This window comes from Serinus canaria, chromosome 15 (assembly GCF_022539315.1).
Source record: "Serinus canaria isolate serCan28SL12 chromosome 15, serCan2020, whole genome shotgun sequence".
In the NCBI taxonomy this organism is placed as follows: domain Eukaryota; kingdom Metazoa; phylum Chordata; class Aves; order Passeriformes; family Fringillidae; genus Serinus; species Serinus canaria.
The window spans coordinates 8,560,613-8,577,434 of record NC_066329.1 but is presented as its reverse complement, the minus strand read 5'-3'; the positions used below and the strand labels follow the sequence as shown (position 1 = coordinate 8,577,434).

At 46.7% G+C, this 16,822-nt stretch overlaps 1 protein-coding gene across 4 annotated transcripts in view; it reads left to right on the top strand.

Moving 5' to 3' along the window:
• Positions 1–16,822, top strand: part of ULK1 (unc-51 like autophagy activating kinase 1) — a 77,802-nt gene that overhangs the window by 46,235 nt on the left and 14,745 nt on the right. For 3 of the 4 annotated variants that reach the window (XM_050980411.1, XM_030231281.2, XM_009092373.4), the window contains exons 13-20: positions 2,742–2,830; positions 4,873–5,038; positions 6,276–6,336; positions 6,635–6,724; positions 10,601–10,726; positions 14,532–14,683; positions 15,501–15,584; positions 16,161–16,423. In XM_050980411.1, the coding sequence (XP_050836368.1) occupies positions 2,742–2,830; positions 4,873–5,038; positions 6,276–6,336; positions 6,635–6,724; positions 10,601–10,726; positions 14,532–14,683; positions 15,501–15,584; positions 16,161–16,423 (1,031 nt within the window). The remainder of the gene's footprint in view (positions 1–2,741; positions 2,831–4,872; positions 5,039–6,275; positions 6,337–6,634; positions 6,725–10,600; positions 10,727–14,531; positions 14,684–15,500; positions 15,585–16,160; positions 16,424–16,822) is intronic. The other variant, XM_050980412.1, reaches the window with a different exon arrangement.

Here is a 16,822-nt window from a genome sequence, read left to right as displayed (position 1 = left end):
TGGGAGTGCCTGGGTGTGTGGAGGAGATGGAAGCAGGCGTCTTTCTTTCAAGCTGGCCTACATGGCTGACACCAGAAAATGCCCCAGCAGGGATGTGGAGGTCAGAGAGGGTTTGTCAGAGCCCAGCCTCATGGTTCTGCATGCATCAAAGTCTGTTTGGACTGTCAGGACCTTCTGAGTTGGAGCTCACAGCATTAGAGTGTGAATTTGGGGAGTTCAAAGGGATTTAAATGAGAGCAGTGATTAATAGAGGCTGTATCTAAAGGAGTGCTTCATGCAGCTGAGTTTGAGTTTCAGATAATGGCAAAGTCTGCCAGCTTGTCTTCCCTCTTGATTAATGAAAAGCTATCTGAAGCAAATAGTCAAAAATAGAAATGTCTCAGTTCTAGCCAGGTTTAAATCAATAATCACAGAACCAAAATAGGCTGGAGGGGACCTTGTGAGAGAACTGGAATGACTCTAACAAAAAATGCTCATTCCAGGAAAAAGGAATGGTGATGCAAGTCTTGCATCAGGCATGTGTGGATACAGTAGAGAATTCACTTATCTTTTCTTAAAAGGGCCCTTCCATAACAGGAAGGGCTGTGTGTACACAGGTGATTTGTTCTGTAGCAGCTGGCAGGATAAATAGGGAGGGAGACCTTTTTTCTCCTCCTTTTTACTATTAAATCTGTAAGGAAGGTCTTAGGGATTGCTCTGCAGGCTCTGTGGGAGGACTGTGGAGATCAAAAGCAGTGTGATAGAGGCAGGACAGAGCTCTTCATTTTACAGGCAAGTCCTCAGGGCTCTGTGTGTGTTCCCTGAGTGTGGGGAGGGAAGGCAGCTGTGCTGGCTGTGGGCAGAGTGGCTCTCCATGCCAAGCCCCTGACCTCCCAGAACACCCATCCTTGGGGCACCTCCATCCCTGCTGCTGTACAGGAGCCAGGGCAGTGTGTTACAGCAGCACAGCCCACCAAGGGCACTAAATCTGGTGCAGAAATAGATGCAGAAGCTAAAAAGTGTGTCCAGCCCCTCACCACCATCCTGCTGTTGGTTCCTACTTGTTAATGTTGGCAAAGGCTGGAGGAGATCACTGTGACTCTGCTTAAACTGTTAAAGTGCCCAGTTACTTACATTAAAATACATATTTTAGGTCTACACTGCTTTGGCTTCTCTTGCCTGCTGTTGGATCTTGTTACATCTCTCTCAGACTGAGGAGTTCAGTGTCTCAGTGATTGCTTTCTTTGTGATAAGACTCTGGTCCAGTCATCCTTTAACCTTCTTTGATAGGCTGCATGGAAAGATTTCCTAAAGCCTTTTATTAAAAGGCATATTTTCCCATTCTTTTATCATTAGAACACTGTTTCAACAGTTAATTGCAGAGAAATTGACTTTTATTTTCCTAGCCTGTTGAATAGAGCAAGTACTTTGTAGTATCTAATGGGATTAATGACAGAGGTAGTTTTACTTCAGACAGAAGCATTCCTCTTCTGGGTGTTATTAATCTCCCTTTATTAGGTATGGAGTCATTAGCACAGGTGCTGTAAAGGTAGATATTTGATAGAAGGTGCTAATTCTCTGCCAGCTTAATGGAAGAGCAGCAAAGTGTTCCTCTCCTCAATTAAACATTGTCTCTGATCTCTGTCTTAAGTCATTCAAATGCCAAAATGGTTCCAGTGTAAAATCTGACTTCAGGCTGCCTTGAAGTGGGGATTTTGGGCTCTTCTGTGCTGTTCAGTCTTGTGCATGTGAACTGGGGAATTTGAACCACTAACTAGTTCAAAGTCCTTTGAAGAGCCGTTGTTACCTCTGACTGTCTCCCTGCTTGGCTGAGCTGAGCTCTTCTGTTATTTACTGAACCTCACTTGCATAAGTTATTTGAGTTAAATATTCTTTTCTCCTCTGATGCCTTAATCATCTTTTCTGCCTGAAGGTCAGTGCTAACCAGGCCTTTCAATGCAAGCTTTAGGCCTTGTCAGGGTTACAAAGGCCAGTGCAACAAAGAAGTGAATAAAATTGGCAGTTCCTGTACTGAGCAATAAAACATAAAAGGGAGGGATGCAGGGATGGCCTGTGCTGTGGAAACAATTTCTGTGCAAAGATACTGAATAACCAAAACGTGTTTAACTTGCAGAAGTGACCAAGTTGAGCTATAGGAAGCAATGCACTATTTCCTGGAGGAAACCCCTGGAAGGTTTTTTGTTGGGTTTGGGTTTTTGCTAGGAGCACGTGGCCTGGGATGCCCGAGTGGCTGCTTGGACAGCAAACACACAGGCTTTGAGTAGGCATGTGTTTAACTTGGCACACACCTCCCAATATTTGATGTATGTGTGCCAAGCCCTGAGGTCTCATGAGGAAGAATCTGTCAGGGTATGGTCTAGCTCCTGGCCTCTGCCCCAGACACGAGCAGCTCTGTTCACTTTTCTCTTTCTCTTTCCCTGCATTTGCAAAGATGCTTTGGAGGCTCTTTAGGGCAAAAACCATCTTGCTGCTTGGGAAGGTCAGTGGTTGAGTGGGGATCTGATCTTGGTCAGGAGTTCTCAGCCATGTGAGAATGTGCACGGAGGAGCGGATGCATGTGAATCACATAACTGAGCAGAATGCTGATTTTCTTTTGTTCTCCTTTGATTGACCATATATGATACATGAGACACATGATGGTGCATGAGATAAATCTGATGGGAAAAGATGAAGAAGACTTTTTATTATTGCTTGATCTTGGTTTAACCACTTATTTTGGTTTTGTCTTTTGCTGGTTTTAGCTGCTTCCGTGCCAATGCCTTCTTACCCCAGTTCTGGCTCTGGTAGTTCCTCTAGCAGCTCATCCACTTCCCACCTGGCATCACCTCCTGTAAGTACAGCTCAGAGGCTGCACTGTTTGTGTTAATGGCTTTCCTGCTGGTGTGTTGGAAATGAGGTCTCTGCTTCAGTGCTCTCCTGGTGCAAGTCACTGACCACTGTAGTTCTGGCTGGGCTTGGTGCAGTGTTCTCTCCAGTTGAAGAGTTTTCATGAGTTGGCTTACTCTCCCCAAGACATGTTTCAGTGTGCCATTGCCTGTTGGATGAGAAGGCATTATGAAAGAAGTTGGTATGAGCAGCACTAGCTTGTCTTGGCAGAGATGGAAAGCTCCTTGGAACCCAAAGCAGTTGCTAATTCAGGGTGTAGCTCTGCTTCCTTGGCTGCACATTCTGTGTGTTCAAGCAAAGTCTCTGCAGCCTGACAGTGTATCCACCTCCTGACCAGCATGTCCAGGCACCACAGAGGGACATTCAGCAAAGCTGTTTGCTCAGACCAGGCCTGCCACAGTCCAGTGGTCTCGTGAAAGATGATCTGAACTGATGGGTTTTCTCTCTGGTTACCCAAAATGGTGAAAACTTTTCTGGAGGGCAGAATATTTAAGTGACCAGTGTAGTGACATTCCTCCAGCTCACTGAACTGAAAGGTTGTTTTTGAAGGCTCCTGGTGAAAGCTGCCTTTGACTTTGAACTCAGGAATGCTGCTGGTGTGATTGGTAAGGGAAAGGAAAAGGATGGGACTTTTTCCTCCCTGGCACAACTGGTTTTTTGCTCTGTTCTCTGAGTTTCCCTGGGCCAAAGTATCTCAGTTTGGTCTGGGAAAGACTGAGGGGCACAGCAGAAGTTGGTGTAGGTGCTCATGGTGTGAGCTGGACAGAGAAGACAGGTCTGCTCCCCTCTGAATGTTTCATGCCTGTGTCCCTGAGAGCTTCCTCCCTGCAACCTGGAGTGGAGGGTGTTGGCTGAGGTCCTGCAGGCCATAAGACTCCAGGAATGAGCAGATGGTGTGAAAAGCAGGCTCACTCTCCTGAGCTTTACTGGTCTGGGAAGCTTAGGGATGGTACAGAATCACTGCCAGACTGGGAGGGGGTCCCATGTTAGAGGTTTGGTGCACCTTTCCTGCTCTGCTTTGGAGGTTTTGCTGATGGAGGTGTGCTGGCTCAGTCTGGGAAAAACCCCACATCTGCAGGGCAGAGTTTGCAGATTGGGTGGAAAAGAGACAACTTGGACAGATGGAAAATTCCTTCTGCCTGTATGTGCAGAGAGAGGGAGTCCCCACTGCTGCAGCAGGAGTCTCTGCAGGGTGAGCAAGGTCTTAATGAGGCCCAAGTGAAAGCTGCTTCAAGTCTTTCTCAGCCTGGAAATGCATGAGGATAAAGATTGTGATCTGCTCCGTGGGCAGTTCAGCTGCCTTAAAGCTTTCTTAAACCATCCAGCCTCCTCCATCTGTCTGCAGTGGGAGGGGATTGTGGGGCTGTTCATCATTTAGCCGAAGGCAGCAGGAAAATGGGACTTTTTAGGGACTGTCCTGCCTCTGACAGCTGTGAGCTGTTTATCTGCTGAAAGTTTAATCTCTTTTGGGCCTTTCTTTAGCTCCTTAGCAGCAGTACAGCAAAACAGGGTGGTCTTGGAAGTTCAGGAACACTTATCTCCGTGTTACCAAGTGCTGCAAAAGCACAAATAGAGACCAGATGGTTCTGTGATTAAGAACAAAATGATAAAAACACAGCCCTAAAGAACAACCAAAAGTATCTCTGAAAGCTCCTCTGGTGTTCCCAGCCATACTAAAGTGAGTTGGTAGAAAATGTGTGATTGATCCAGAAAACATCAGCAGAGGGATGCAATACTTTGAGTGAATTTTTCTTATCTGTGGAGCATCAGACACACTGGAAATATGTTTTGTGTAACAAAAGATGCACTGTTCTGACAGGGACATAAAAGGCTGTTCCTTTTCAGCAATCTGAACAGCTGCTTCTGGCAAACCATCAGCCCTGGTTTATCAGCAAAATGCTGTTTGTAGTTTGCTCAGTTTAAAGGATGGAGCAGAATGATGAAGTAGCTGTGCTGAAGGCAGTGTTTGTTTTCTCCTTGAATTAGCAGTCCCTTGGAGAGATGCAGCAGCAGCTGCAGGAGAAGGCACTGGCATCTCCTACCCAGGACTCTCCCGGGTTCCTGCACGGATCCAAGGACTCTGCAGGAAGCAGCAGCAAGAATTCCTCCTGTGACACAGATGACTTTGTCATGGTGCCAGCACAGTTCTCAAGTAAGGTGGTTTCTGAAAATGCAGATGTTCTGAGCAGAGGGGAATGTGGATGTTAAGGATAGATATTGAAAAGTTGAAAGAGTGGTTAAACTTGTCTGTTTGGACTGAATGGTAGGAGTGGTTTTGTTTTTAAGCTGGCAGAGACATCTGGCTCACTGGCTGGTTTCATAGGATGCTTTGTAATTACCTTTAAAGACAGGATTTGAGAGTAAAGATTACTTGAGGACCTCAATAAGAGGTTGAACCTGGAAATCCAACTGGAAAAGAAGATAAATAGGCTCACAGGGAAAAGTCTCTCTCACAGAAGCTTTTACCTTGTTATCCTGTCTTCAGTTTCACTCAGCATCACAGTCCAAGACAGGATTTCAGCCAGCAAGCTGGATTTTACAAAAATCCCCAAGAAAATCTAAAATATGTTGGTTTTTCTTCCAGTGCTCTAAATTTCATTTTATGACCTTGATGTGTTTATACTTTGATAGGACTTGCTTGAAAATCCAGATGTACATAGAACCAGGCCACAGTTCAACCACATGCCTAAATATGTCCATGCACAAATCTTTACTTCACCAGCAGAAGGACATTGTTCAACCTTGCCCATGTGTGTGATGCTTTGCTGAGCTGGAACTTGGTGATAGATGCTCTGATTCCTCCTTTCACAGTTACACCACTTGTATTAAAACAGGAATTTGGAGGGGTAGAGTAATCTCTGGAAGATCTCTGCAATAGTTAGGATAAGAAGGAGCTTGTGTTTTCCCTGGGATCAGTGGTGGGACCAGTACACACTTGCCTGGTGCTGGTCATGTTCCCAGTGTTCAGATGTTTGTTGTGTATCCAGCTGCCAGCTCATTTGGCTGCCCTGGATTTTTGCCAGGGAGGACAGGGATGTTCCAGAGCTCTGTGAGGACCTTGTACCACTTGTACACAGCAGCCATGGCTTGCACCAAGTGGACATGGACCTGTTGCCTCAAATGATTGTCAGGATTGTCAAACCCCCTTCCAAGAGGACTTGCTTTCAGCCTAAATTTTCCAAAACTTCAGGGTGTAGGGATTAGCAGCATCCATCATGAACTTCAGCTTCAGCCCACGTGTGGTTTGCAAAACACTGACTTCAGGAACCACTCAGCAGGGCTTGGAGGAGCAGGAAATTCTACACAAAATCTCAATTGCTATGAATGTATAAAGGTTTTAAAGAAAATTATCTTTAATTAATCTCTTTCTGCATTTCCTTGTTCCTCAGGTGATTTAGCTGCTGAGGCTGCAGGAGGGAAACCAATCCAGGACAGCCTGATGTACAGTGGGTAAGGTTACCAAGGCACCTGAAATTGTCCAGCCACTGGAGCCTGCTGGGTGTTTGGGACTGTGGGGTTCTGCTGGATGGGAGGGAAGATGTTCCTGAGTGAGCCTTGTTTTCAGGGATGTCTGTCACCTGCCTGGTTCTGACCATTTTCAGTTTCATGTGGTGGGAGCAGGCTGATAGTGCCCAGAGCTCCCACTGAAGAGGTGCTGGGCAGACACAGCTCTGTTGCTGGGCTTTGAAGGAAGGAAACAGGGCTGGTTCCCAGGCTCTGCCAGCTGAGCTCTTTCTGTTTTCCTCAGGAGTTCCCTGGTGACTTCAGCAGGCTTGGAAAGCCAGGGGAGGACACCATCTCCATCACCCCCATACAGCAGTTCTCCAAGCCCATCTGGGTAAGAAAAACTGTTTGGTGATGTTTGTGCAACACTGAGTAATCCAACTCCCATTGACTTCCAGGGGGGATTTTACTGCTCTTGGTGTGCTGGGCAAGATCCACATCTCTCCTCTTAATTAGTGGGTTACAAGAAACACCCAGGAGAAACTCCCCAGCCTTGGGCACTGATCAGTCCCAACTGCTGAGCCTGTCTCTCCCTCTTCTGGCTCTTAGGAGGGGCTAGGAGAGAACACAGGAGAGCTGGAATTAACTCTGTTCCCTGAGGGGCAGGAATTGTTCTCAGCAGAAGGTAAATGTGCTCTGCTGGCACGTTCCCCCAGTGCCCAACCCTCAGAGACGAGGAGAATTCCAGCTAAAGACCCTTGTTTCTAATTCTAATTTACTGGATAAGTGTTGCTCATCTCCCCTTGCTGTTGAAGGACAGATGAGGGCCTGCTTAGTTGTTTGTTGAAAAGCTCCTTGTGCTGTGTCTCTAGAAAGTAATGCTGATACTGGACCTTGTTTACTAATGGGGGATGCAGGAGTAGGAGGAGCATGTGCAAACAGGCATGGGCATGGGTTTCATTTCAACTAAACCAGTTGCTCTAAACTCAGTTTTGGCCTTTAGAAGTGTTGTAGGTGACAGCTGCCCACACATAACAGTACCAGCTGCCCAGTGGGGCCAGACACTTTTGTGTTCTGAAGGTGTTAATGGTCTTTGGAAGGTGATCCCTTGACTCTGGGCCCTGAAGCTTTAGGGTATGTGCTTAGCTTGCAGGGAGCTGCTCGTGTTGCTTCCCATCTTGTTCTTGCCTGCTGGGGAAGCAGGACAGCTTTCATCTTCTGTTCTGTCAATATGGGACCTGTCGGGGGAGGATGGTTTCAGGGGATTTCACACTGGGAGATGGATGACCCTAAAATCTTTTTTAAGAAGAAAATATAGTCCCAGGCTGTGTGTTGAACAAATTTGTCATGAACAGAGCCCAGAAAATGACAAAACATAGCCTCAAAGCATACAAACTTAACAGAGAATAATATAGCTCAGAGCCTGGCTGACGTGATCAGATTAATTGGCAAGTGTGTACCACAGTGTGGAGTTTAATTGCATGAGGCTTCTTATGCCATGGCCTGCTAAGCTTTTTAACAGCTTATTCCTGAACTGATTCCTTTGCATTCTGGAGATCAGTCTCTGTTAAAGGATTTGGCCTTGCTTCAGGGCAGCAGTGAGGAGAAATTCATGGAAGTTGACCACAAATGCTGCCCACTTCTCATTGTTCACCAAACTGGCCTCATTATTTTCTTGTGGATCCCAGGGTGCCAGCCAGTGCCAGAGGCTTTGATCTAAACATGTTTCCACTCTCACTGTCTTTCCTACTCCTTCCCAGCAGCTTCTGTGGAGCAGATGCCAAACCCTCTAGTGCTACTTCCCACTTTTCAGTCTGCCTTGAAGTAACACTGAAAAGCTCCTTTCTGTGCTCTTTGGGATGGGGGGTGAAATATCAGTAATGAAAGATTGGAGCAGTCACCCTGAGTCCAGAGGACAAAGCTCTTTGCTCCATCCCCTGGAAGTGCTCAGAGCTGGTGCCACCCAGGTGTGCCCTCACTGGGTGTCAGTGCCCTTCCCTGTAGATGGAACGAGACCTGTTGGTTCAGCACTTGGCTCCACTGGTGCAGAGGACTCCTGGTTTTCCCTCTGCCTGCTCACTTGGAAGCAGCATTCTCCCTTCCATGTGTGCCTCCAGGCTAGCAAGCAGTGCTGGCTGCAGTCCATCTGGGACAGAAAGCCAGGGCTGTTTCAGAGTGGCCAGCAGTGGGTTTTCCACAGGATGTCATGGTACACTGACAGTTCTCCTTGCTCCTAATTAAGAGATTAGGAACTGGGCAGAATTAGAACATGCCAATAATTGATCCCTTTTTTAAAATTCATTTTTTTTTAACGCTTCCCTGAAGATGCTTAGTAAGTCTAAGGTAATTTCTTGGATGTACCCCACAGCACTAGATTTAATTTTAAGTTTTCAAAGATCTTTTAATTACTGCCAAGTAGTTAAACTCCCTGTCCCAGTTTTATCTCTTGGACTTTGCAGGTTTATGGTCAATTGCATTCTTTAGGACTTGAGGCCATTTAGCAGGTTTAGTGTGTGTCACCTCATTTGGATAATTTCCTTTGCAACTTGCACCATGTGAAGGAAATAAGGACTTGATATAACTCTTGGGGAGAGGGAGAATCCTTTTACCCAATAATTTATTTTCTGATAAAGAATTTTGATCAGATAGAAAAGATAGCATTTGAAATGTATGTTCAAAGTGAGCCCAAGGTTTCATATGAACCTTCAGATTTCTTGCTAGGGCTTTGTTTTGTTTGTGTCTGTCACAATACCATGCTTTATACTCATGGAAGGCAGACACATCAAAGCCTCACCTTTTTGCTGAGCTGCTGGAAACCTTGAATGCCTTTTTGTGTGTGTGTCAGTGAAGAATCAAGGCATCTGTGCTGCCTTTTGGAGACAAATAGGAAATTAAGAGTGTGTTTTCTTGGTGGAAGAAATAAGTACACACAAGGAAGAATATATGGGACTTAAAAAGTTGAGAGAGGAATCATTTGATCATTCAGCCTTGATGAAAGATCTCTTCCAGTTATTTTTCTCTCCTGTGATGAAGTGTCTTCACATACACTGTGTGGAGATGTGCAGACACTTTACTGCAGATCACCTTTGTTCAGAGCTGTCACCATCAACCACAGAATGCTATGACCTTTCTCAAAACAGAAATTCTGCTAATGGGATGATTTGAACTACCAAATAAGTCACAAACCCTTCTTTCATCCCCTGAATACATTTAGTTCTTGCTGAAATAAGTATATCCTTTCATGTCATGTAAAATATTTCCATTCCAAGTGCTAGACCCCAAGGAGTGATGCTTCCATCTTGTCAGGGGCAGACCCAGGTGTGTGTTCCTTGCTTGACAACGAGGGAGACTGCAGGAGCCTTCATTGCCAATAAGATCTTCCTGTAATTGTTCAACATCCCTGCAATTGGTGTTGGCAGTTGTAAATAGCTTTGCCATGGCAATTAATCCTAGAATTCTGGGGCCTTTGGGAAAAGACTTTAGGCAGCTACTTAGTTAAATGTGGTATTTGCATGGGTTTTGTACAGTGTGGTTCATGTGTAGCCTGGTGGACAGGCCAAGAGTAACCTGGGGGAGCAGGTATCAGACATGAGCCAGTTGACCTGCTTGGATGGAAGGAGCCTGAAATTGCAGAAGGGACTTGTCCCATTTGGTGTGTGTGGTATTCTGTCTTGTCCTTGATGGGTATAGAAATACCAGCTCCTGTCCCTCAGATTTATTTTCTCCTGAGTTGCCTTCTCCACTGTGTAGTTCACTTGCCAGTGCTCTGATCTACACCCCTGCATTCCCTTCGTGGTGTGAGGCTTCCACGGGGATGCCGTGGCTGCAGCAGTGCCTGTGCATGAGTCAGCCACGAACAGCTCTTGTCAGCAAAGGCTATGCTGGTGTCCTCTGTGAGCCAGGGAAGTTTAGCCCCTGCTCAGCTCTGTCTGCTTGGCTGTGGATCTGAGCTGTTGGAAACTGGGCCAGCCATGGCCTGAAATAGCAGGGCTCTGGTTTTCCTGGAGGGAGTGGTGTGCTTGGGTGAGGTTTGAGCATCAGGCTGTAGGTGGGAATGGTGCTGGAGGAAAGGTGCCTGTTTTCAGGAGATGTGTGGTGCCACTTCCCTTTGATATGACTTTGAACCACCTCCTGCTGCAAACCCACGGCCCCAGAGCAGCCCAGGGGACGCTCCCTGCGTGCAGTTACTTCATGAAGATAAAATCTCCAATTAGCTGGTGGAAGGCCCAGCCCTTACAGGAGGTTGTCTCTGTGTGTCTCCTTTCCACAGGCGGCCAGGGCAGTTTTCCAGCAGCAAGTACGGCCACTCCGTGCCCATCCCAGTGCCCACACAGATCCACAACTACCGGCGGATCGAGCAGAACCTGCAGTCTCCCAATCCTTACTCCTCTCCCCGGTAAGTGCTGGAGCCTGGGGCTCTGTAAACAAACTGCTTTACTGTGCTTTCTGTACCTCTGTAAGTTTCCCTGTGTGTTGGGCTCTCCCCCTCACAGAATCACAGAATAATGAAGAGACCTCTAAGACCATCCAGTCCAACCTGTGCCCCAACACCTTAACCAGACCATAGCACCAAGTGCCATGTCTGGTCTTTTTTTAAACACATCCAGAGATGGTGATTCCACCACCTCCCTGGGAAGAGCATTCCAGTACTTTATTATTCTTTTGGTGAAAAATTTCTTCTTGATATCCAACCTGTACTTTCCCTGATGTAGCTTGAGACTGTGTCCTCTGGTTCTGTCAGTGCTGCCTGGTGTGAGAGACCCACCCCACCTGTCTGCAGCCTCCCTTCAGGGAGTTGTAGAGAGCAATAAGGTCACCTCTAAGCCTCCTCTTCTCCAGGCTAAACAGCCCCAGCTCCTTCAAACGTTCCTCACTGTAGGGGTGTGTTTTGGGGTGGTTTTGGGATGTTTTTGGGGTGGTTTTGTTGTAGTGTTGAGATTTATTTGTTAGCACTGTCAATTTTGCCTGTGTGCTTTTATGTGAGAAAGTTCCTGTCAGCTCAGAGTGAAGGCTGAGCCATTTTGAGTCTGACAGCTTTTCCCATGCCAGCTATGGAGTGGGCATCCAAGTGTCCAGGCAGAGAGAACCATCCATCTGGCAGATGCCTTTATAAAAGGAAAATTTGAGATAAACAACTAAAATGGATGGGGCTACAGAACCTACCTGACTTTACCTTAATTGGTTCCTGTAGCCAGTCATGCCATAGATGATGTGTTGTGCACGAGTTGCATTTTAATGTGGTTATGCAGCCAGGATTGAGTAAATCATGAGCAATTTAAGCCCGTGAGGCAGAGCATGTTTTCTCAAGGCTGTCAGGAAGACCCTGACGCCAAGTCTGCAGCAGACAGCTGACCTGAGTGCAGAGGTCATGCCTGGTACATCCAAGACATGTAGAGCTTCTGTCTCTTCTCACATGTGATTGTTGGCTGGCAGCAGCAGCCCAGGTCATGGACTGATGGGAAGGAGACCAACACAGGATCTTAAGGAGCTTGTGCAACAGGGGCACTCAAATAGAAGTGTCTAGGAGGTGTCACCTCCTTTCTAGGATGAGTTGTGTTGGTGTCTGGATTAGTTCAAGTTTAGATTTCAAAAGTAGGGTAATGCCTACATCAGCCTAAGTTTGGGCTTCAGCCAGCCTAATTCAGGGATGAGGCTTATTTGAAGTGGACCCAGAAGCAGAGACACGACATGCTGACCCTGATCAAGGATAGGGATTAGAAGAAGGGTTGGTCTGGGCCATTGTAACTTTAATACTGCTTTATATTAACTTTTTGAAGTGCGGCAGGTTTTGTGATAAACTCTGTCCTGTTTCCTATGTCCCTTATGTTTTTGACAGCAAAACTTGTGGATGCTGTTGGTTTTGGACCTCACAAGAGGCCTGGTTATCCCTGTGAGGTTATCAAGAGAGAGCTCTGGAGAAGGTGCTGTGCCAGCCCCAGAGCTGGTAATGGGCTGCTGAGCTCACAGCCCACAGCTACAGCCAGGGAGCAAGCTGCCATGTTTTGCTCCTTTTAGTCACCCCTGTGTAATGCTGAGAGTGGCATGTCCCTGCACAGGAACTCGAGGAATGGGCCCAATCAGGGTGACTCACAGGCTGCTTTTAGCCTCTTCTCAGCATCTCTGGCGTCATGGTTTTTCTGCCCCAGGAAGCCATACTTATCTCTGGCCATCACTTCCTCTAATCAGCAGGTTCAGGAGACACCCTTCAGGAATGACAGGAGAAAACTCCACCAGGCATTTTGTGTGTGATTCCACTTTTCCATCAGGTGTATCAAGCAGGCAGTTGGTGCTGAGTGCTGAGTCATGTTTGCTGAGTCATTTGATTGCAAACCTTGACGTGCACTCTGGTGGCTGAGAAATGTCCCCCTGTCACCTGGCTGGCTGCTGTGTGCCTGTGTGACTGCTGTGGTTGTGGACACATGGGTGGCTTGCTGAAGTGCTAGTTAGGTGTGTGTGCCTCTGGTGACATCACCTGTCCTGCTCCTCTACTGGCTTACCTGGGTCTCAGAGGGTGGTATTTGACATTCCACATCTTTCAGCAGCAGAAGTCACCTGGTGGTTTTCTTCTGCAAGCTCCTGATAGATAAAATTCAGCCTTCTGCATGGCTTATGGTCTGGAGAATTAAAAACACGGCAGGGCCATACTTTCTGACACTGAATATCCAGGTATCTTCTCACCTTTCTCTTTGGAAATTAATTTTGCTTCAGGGCCAGGCAGTTGATGAACATTAGCCTCTGAATCTGGAGCAACCTGAAGAGGAGTGATTTTTAGGTTAAAATTTTCAAGTATTTCCTTTTTTCCAAGCATGTGATTATAGCATGGATTTACTTGGATGCAGAATGTGGTAACACCTTGAATAGGGGCAGGGGGCTGGCAGATCAACTACTCAACTATCTCAGCTACTGAAATAGATTTATTTTTCAAAATGTATTTCTTTTCTGAAATGTGGCATGAAGTGAAATATACACCTAGAAGTGTTGTTGAGTAGATTTACTGACAGTTCATCAGGATGATTCTGCCAGTCCTGGCACTGCTGAAACCCACATCCTTTGTTCCTTCTGTTCAGATACATGAGGGCAGTTAAATGCAGCATCCCTGGCAGAGGAGGCAGGATACCTTAGTGACAGCATCTTTCAGTGGCCCAGGCAAGGAGGGGTTTTTTCAGCAGTCATTGATTCCTGTCCAGAAAACCACCTACTGGTTGAGACTAATGTTCTTGTAACAAGAGAAAAAATCTTTTAAAATTGAGAATAGAATAAAGGGCTTGATGAAAAGACTGTTCTCATATAGAGGAGTGTAATGGGAATCTTGGTGAAGGAGCCTGCAGAGGCAGAATGGCATTGCAATTTAGTTTGTGTGTTCTTAATGATGGTGAAAAGATTAACATATTGAAAAATAATAAATTGATATGCAGTAATCCTGTCTCTCTCCAGACTGATAGTGTGGATGTACTCACTTTCCCACTAGTTTCCTCTTCTGTTCCATTTTAGCACTGTCTAATACTCAAGGTTCCTGCATGTGTGGGCTTTAAAAATTAATTTTAACTCCCTAAGTTGAACCTTTACCAGGAGTTGAAGGTGTTTAGACAGGCAATTCTGACTGTCCAGCCCAAAACCCCAAATTCCTCTGGGTAGCTGTGAAGTGTTTCAGATCTGACAGACACACACTGTTGTGTTTTGCTCTGTAGCTCCTGACTGGAGTCCAAGCTCTGCTGCAGAGCAGTGCCTTGGCACACTTTGCCTCGGCACTGAGCACAGAGCTTTCTGCCTAAAGGCTGCTCTGAATGAAGGGCAAGTGGCTCAGCACAGGAGGCACACTTGAATAAAGCCCTCTCAGGGCTTTATTCTGGAGACACTGCCTACAATCAACCTCTTGGACATGGCTAGATAGGAAACTGTCTTGTTCAGGATTGATGTAGATACCTGCAAGCATCTGAAGTGTCTCTGCAAAATGACTATCCTGTTTCCAGCTAAGCCAACCTCGATTGTTATTTTCATTTATTTGAATTGAAACTTTTTTGAACAAGAATTATCATAATCTGTGTTGGTGTAGTCCTAGAACTGCGGGATTTTGATCCAGGATAAACAGTCATGAAGCTCTGCTTTTGTGGGAGTAACTGTGTGTGCTGTGTGATGCTGTTCTCCTTCCTCTTCTGCCTGGCCTCTGCAGTGACCTGTGTGCTGCTCCTGTTTCCTGTCAGGTCTGCTACGGTGCGGAGGTCCAGCAGTACAAGTCCTCTTGGTTTTCCCAAAACTGGTGCTTCCCCTCCTTACCCTGGAGAGCATGGATCCATGCCCAGCACTAAAAAGCTCTCCTTTGGTGGTGCCAAGCCGTTTATGCCATCACCACAAGGTAAGATGGCAGCTGGCACGTTGCTGTCCTAATAAAATCATTTGCCTCTTTCCTGTAAAGAGGGGGGTTTTGACCACCTGTAGCTGCCAGGCAGTAGAGAGTTCAGATTGTTGTGTTCCTCTGTGGTTCTTCTCCACAGATGATTTGACAAGTGTTTTGACCTCAGTAAAATGGAGAGAAAAATACCTGTTAGCCCCAGGAGAGGCAAGCTTTGCTTTGGTGCCTGCATCAAACATTTTGCTGCCCTCAGAAGAGGGCATCTGTAAGTGCAAAGTATCTTTTTACTGGCTCGGGTTGGGGTGAGAACAAATGTAAGCCAATTATTGTCAAAGCAAACTTCTGACCAGCATTGAAAGGGCTTGAACTTCCAGACTGAAAAGTTTTGGCTGAATATCTGTTAGCCTGATCCAGATGCTAACAAGCAATTCGAGTGGAAAGGGACAAGAGAAACCTCAATGTGCAAGGGATGCAATTTTCTGTTTTCTTTAAAAGAACAGGCTGATATAATGAGCTGTTCTATATCCCTGGTGTCTTTGATCCTGTATTTATTAGTCTCTGCTTATGGGGAAATACAGAATATTCATATTCTGTTCCTCTGAACTAATAACACTGCAAAGTCAGACTAAAACTTGCTAAACTAATACTTGGCAGAGGGTTTTTTGCCTCCTTTTACAGGAGTTGATGATCTTTTCACCACACAGCTAGGGCTGAGAAGAGATAACTGGCATCTTTCTATAAACAGGTGGTGCATAGTGCTGCTCTTGCCTATAAAAACTTAATACTGAATTAACTTCTCTTTTATTTAATTCCCTCACAGTTGGAACCATCCCAGAGCAGCCCAGCCAGACTGTTATCCCATCTTCTCTTGGAGCAGAAGTGAGGAGCCGTGTTCCTGCTGCTGGTGCGTCAGTCCTTGCCTTCCTTCATTATGGCCATGGATAAAGCCAGAGCTGTAGTCTCAGGGCATTCTAGGTTGGGTTGGTTCTGCAGCTTCTCTGGATGTTTGGCCAGCCAGGATCTCTGTGTGCTGGTGGGAGTTGGGGTTGTTCCATTCACATCCTGTCAGCCAGTATCTTCCAGTGCTGACAGACCCAGGGTTGCAGAAGCTTGAATTTGGGACTTGGAAGCCAGTGGATTGAGTGAAGGAAAAACATCTCAAAACCTCTAAAACCTACTCAGCCAAGAGGTCTGCTTGGTGTGTAGTTTCCTTGCTGCTGAGCTCTGACAGTCAGAGTTTGTATCTCTGAATGGGCAGCAATGAAAGAAAGAAGCTGCACTTTTATTTCCATGTTGTTCATATCTCATCCTCCCACAGACTCAAAAATGACCAGGCCTGACAGTGCTGTGGCTCTGCTTAGTACCATGCTTAGCTCTAGAAGGTTTTGATCTGCAGCTGTTTGAGCTGTACATCCTGGATCAGGCTGTGTCTCTGTGTTAGGACCAGGCAGTGATGTGGTTTGTCATCTGTGCCCTCCAGGTTCCTTGGCACCCGAACAGTCTCCTCGAGGGATGGGCTCCCGGCTCCACAGTGCTCCCAACCTGTCAGATTTGCATTCCTGCAGGCAGAAGATAACCAAGCAGCACTCTGATCCTCTTGTTGCTCACTTTGGTCACACCCCAGTCAGCCAGCCTCTGCAGATCCATGGCTTGCAGCACTGCCGGCAGCTCCGATCCTCACCAAAGCTCTCCGAGTTCATGCAGAGAAGCCCTTTGCCAACAATAATGGGCTCCCCTACAAAGGTGTGCCCAGGAGTCTGCTTTTGGGCCTCTCACAGCTTGATCTTCTGGGTGATTTGGGGATGAGCTGCTGCAGGATCAGGATAACTCTGACCTGGATTTATCAGCACTCGCTCCTACCCTGTGAGGGCTGTGCAGTGATCTGTGTGAAATGGGGTGGTGTCCTACTTCCCGTGGGCAGCTCTGCCCTGGCAGCAGCACTCAGCAGCTCAGCAGAGCCTGGGCTTGGGAGCAAGCAGGGGAAGGAGCTGCCCCAATGGCCAGAGTGACTGTCTGGTGGGGACACAGTGACCCAGCTGTGACACAAGCGTGTGTATGGCAGGAATCCCCAGCAGTGAGAGTCCTGTGCCTCGTGGGGAGCAGGCACTGTGACAGCATTACCTCTGCTTGCAAAATTCTCTG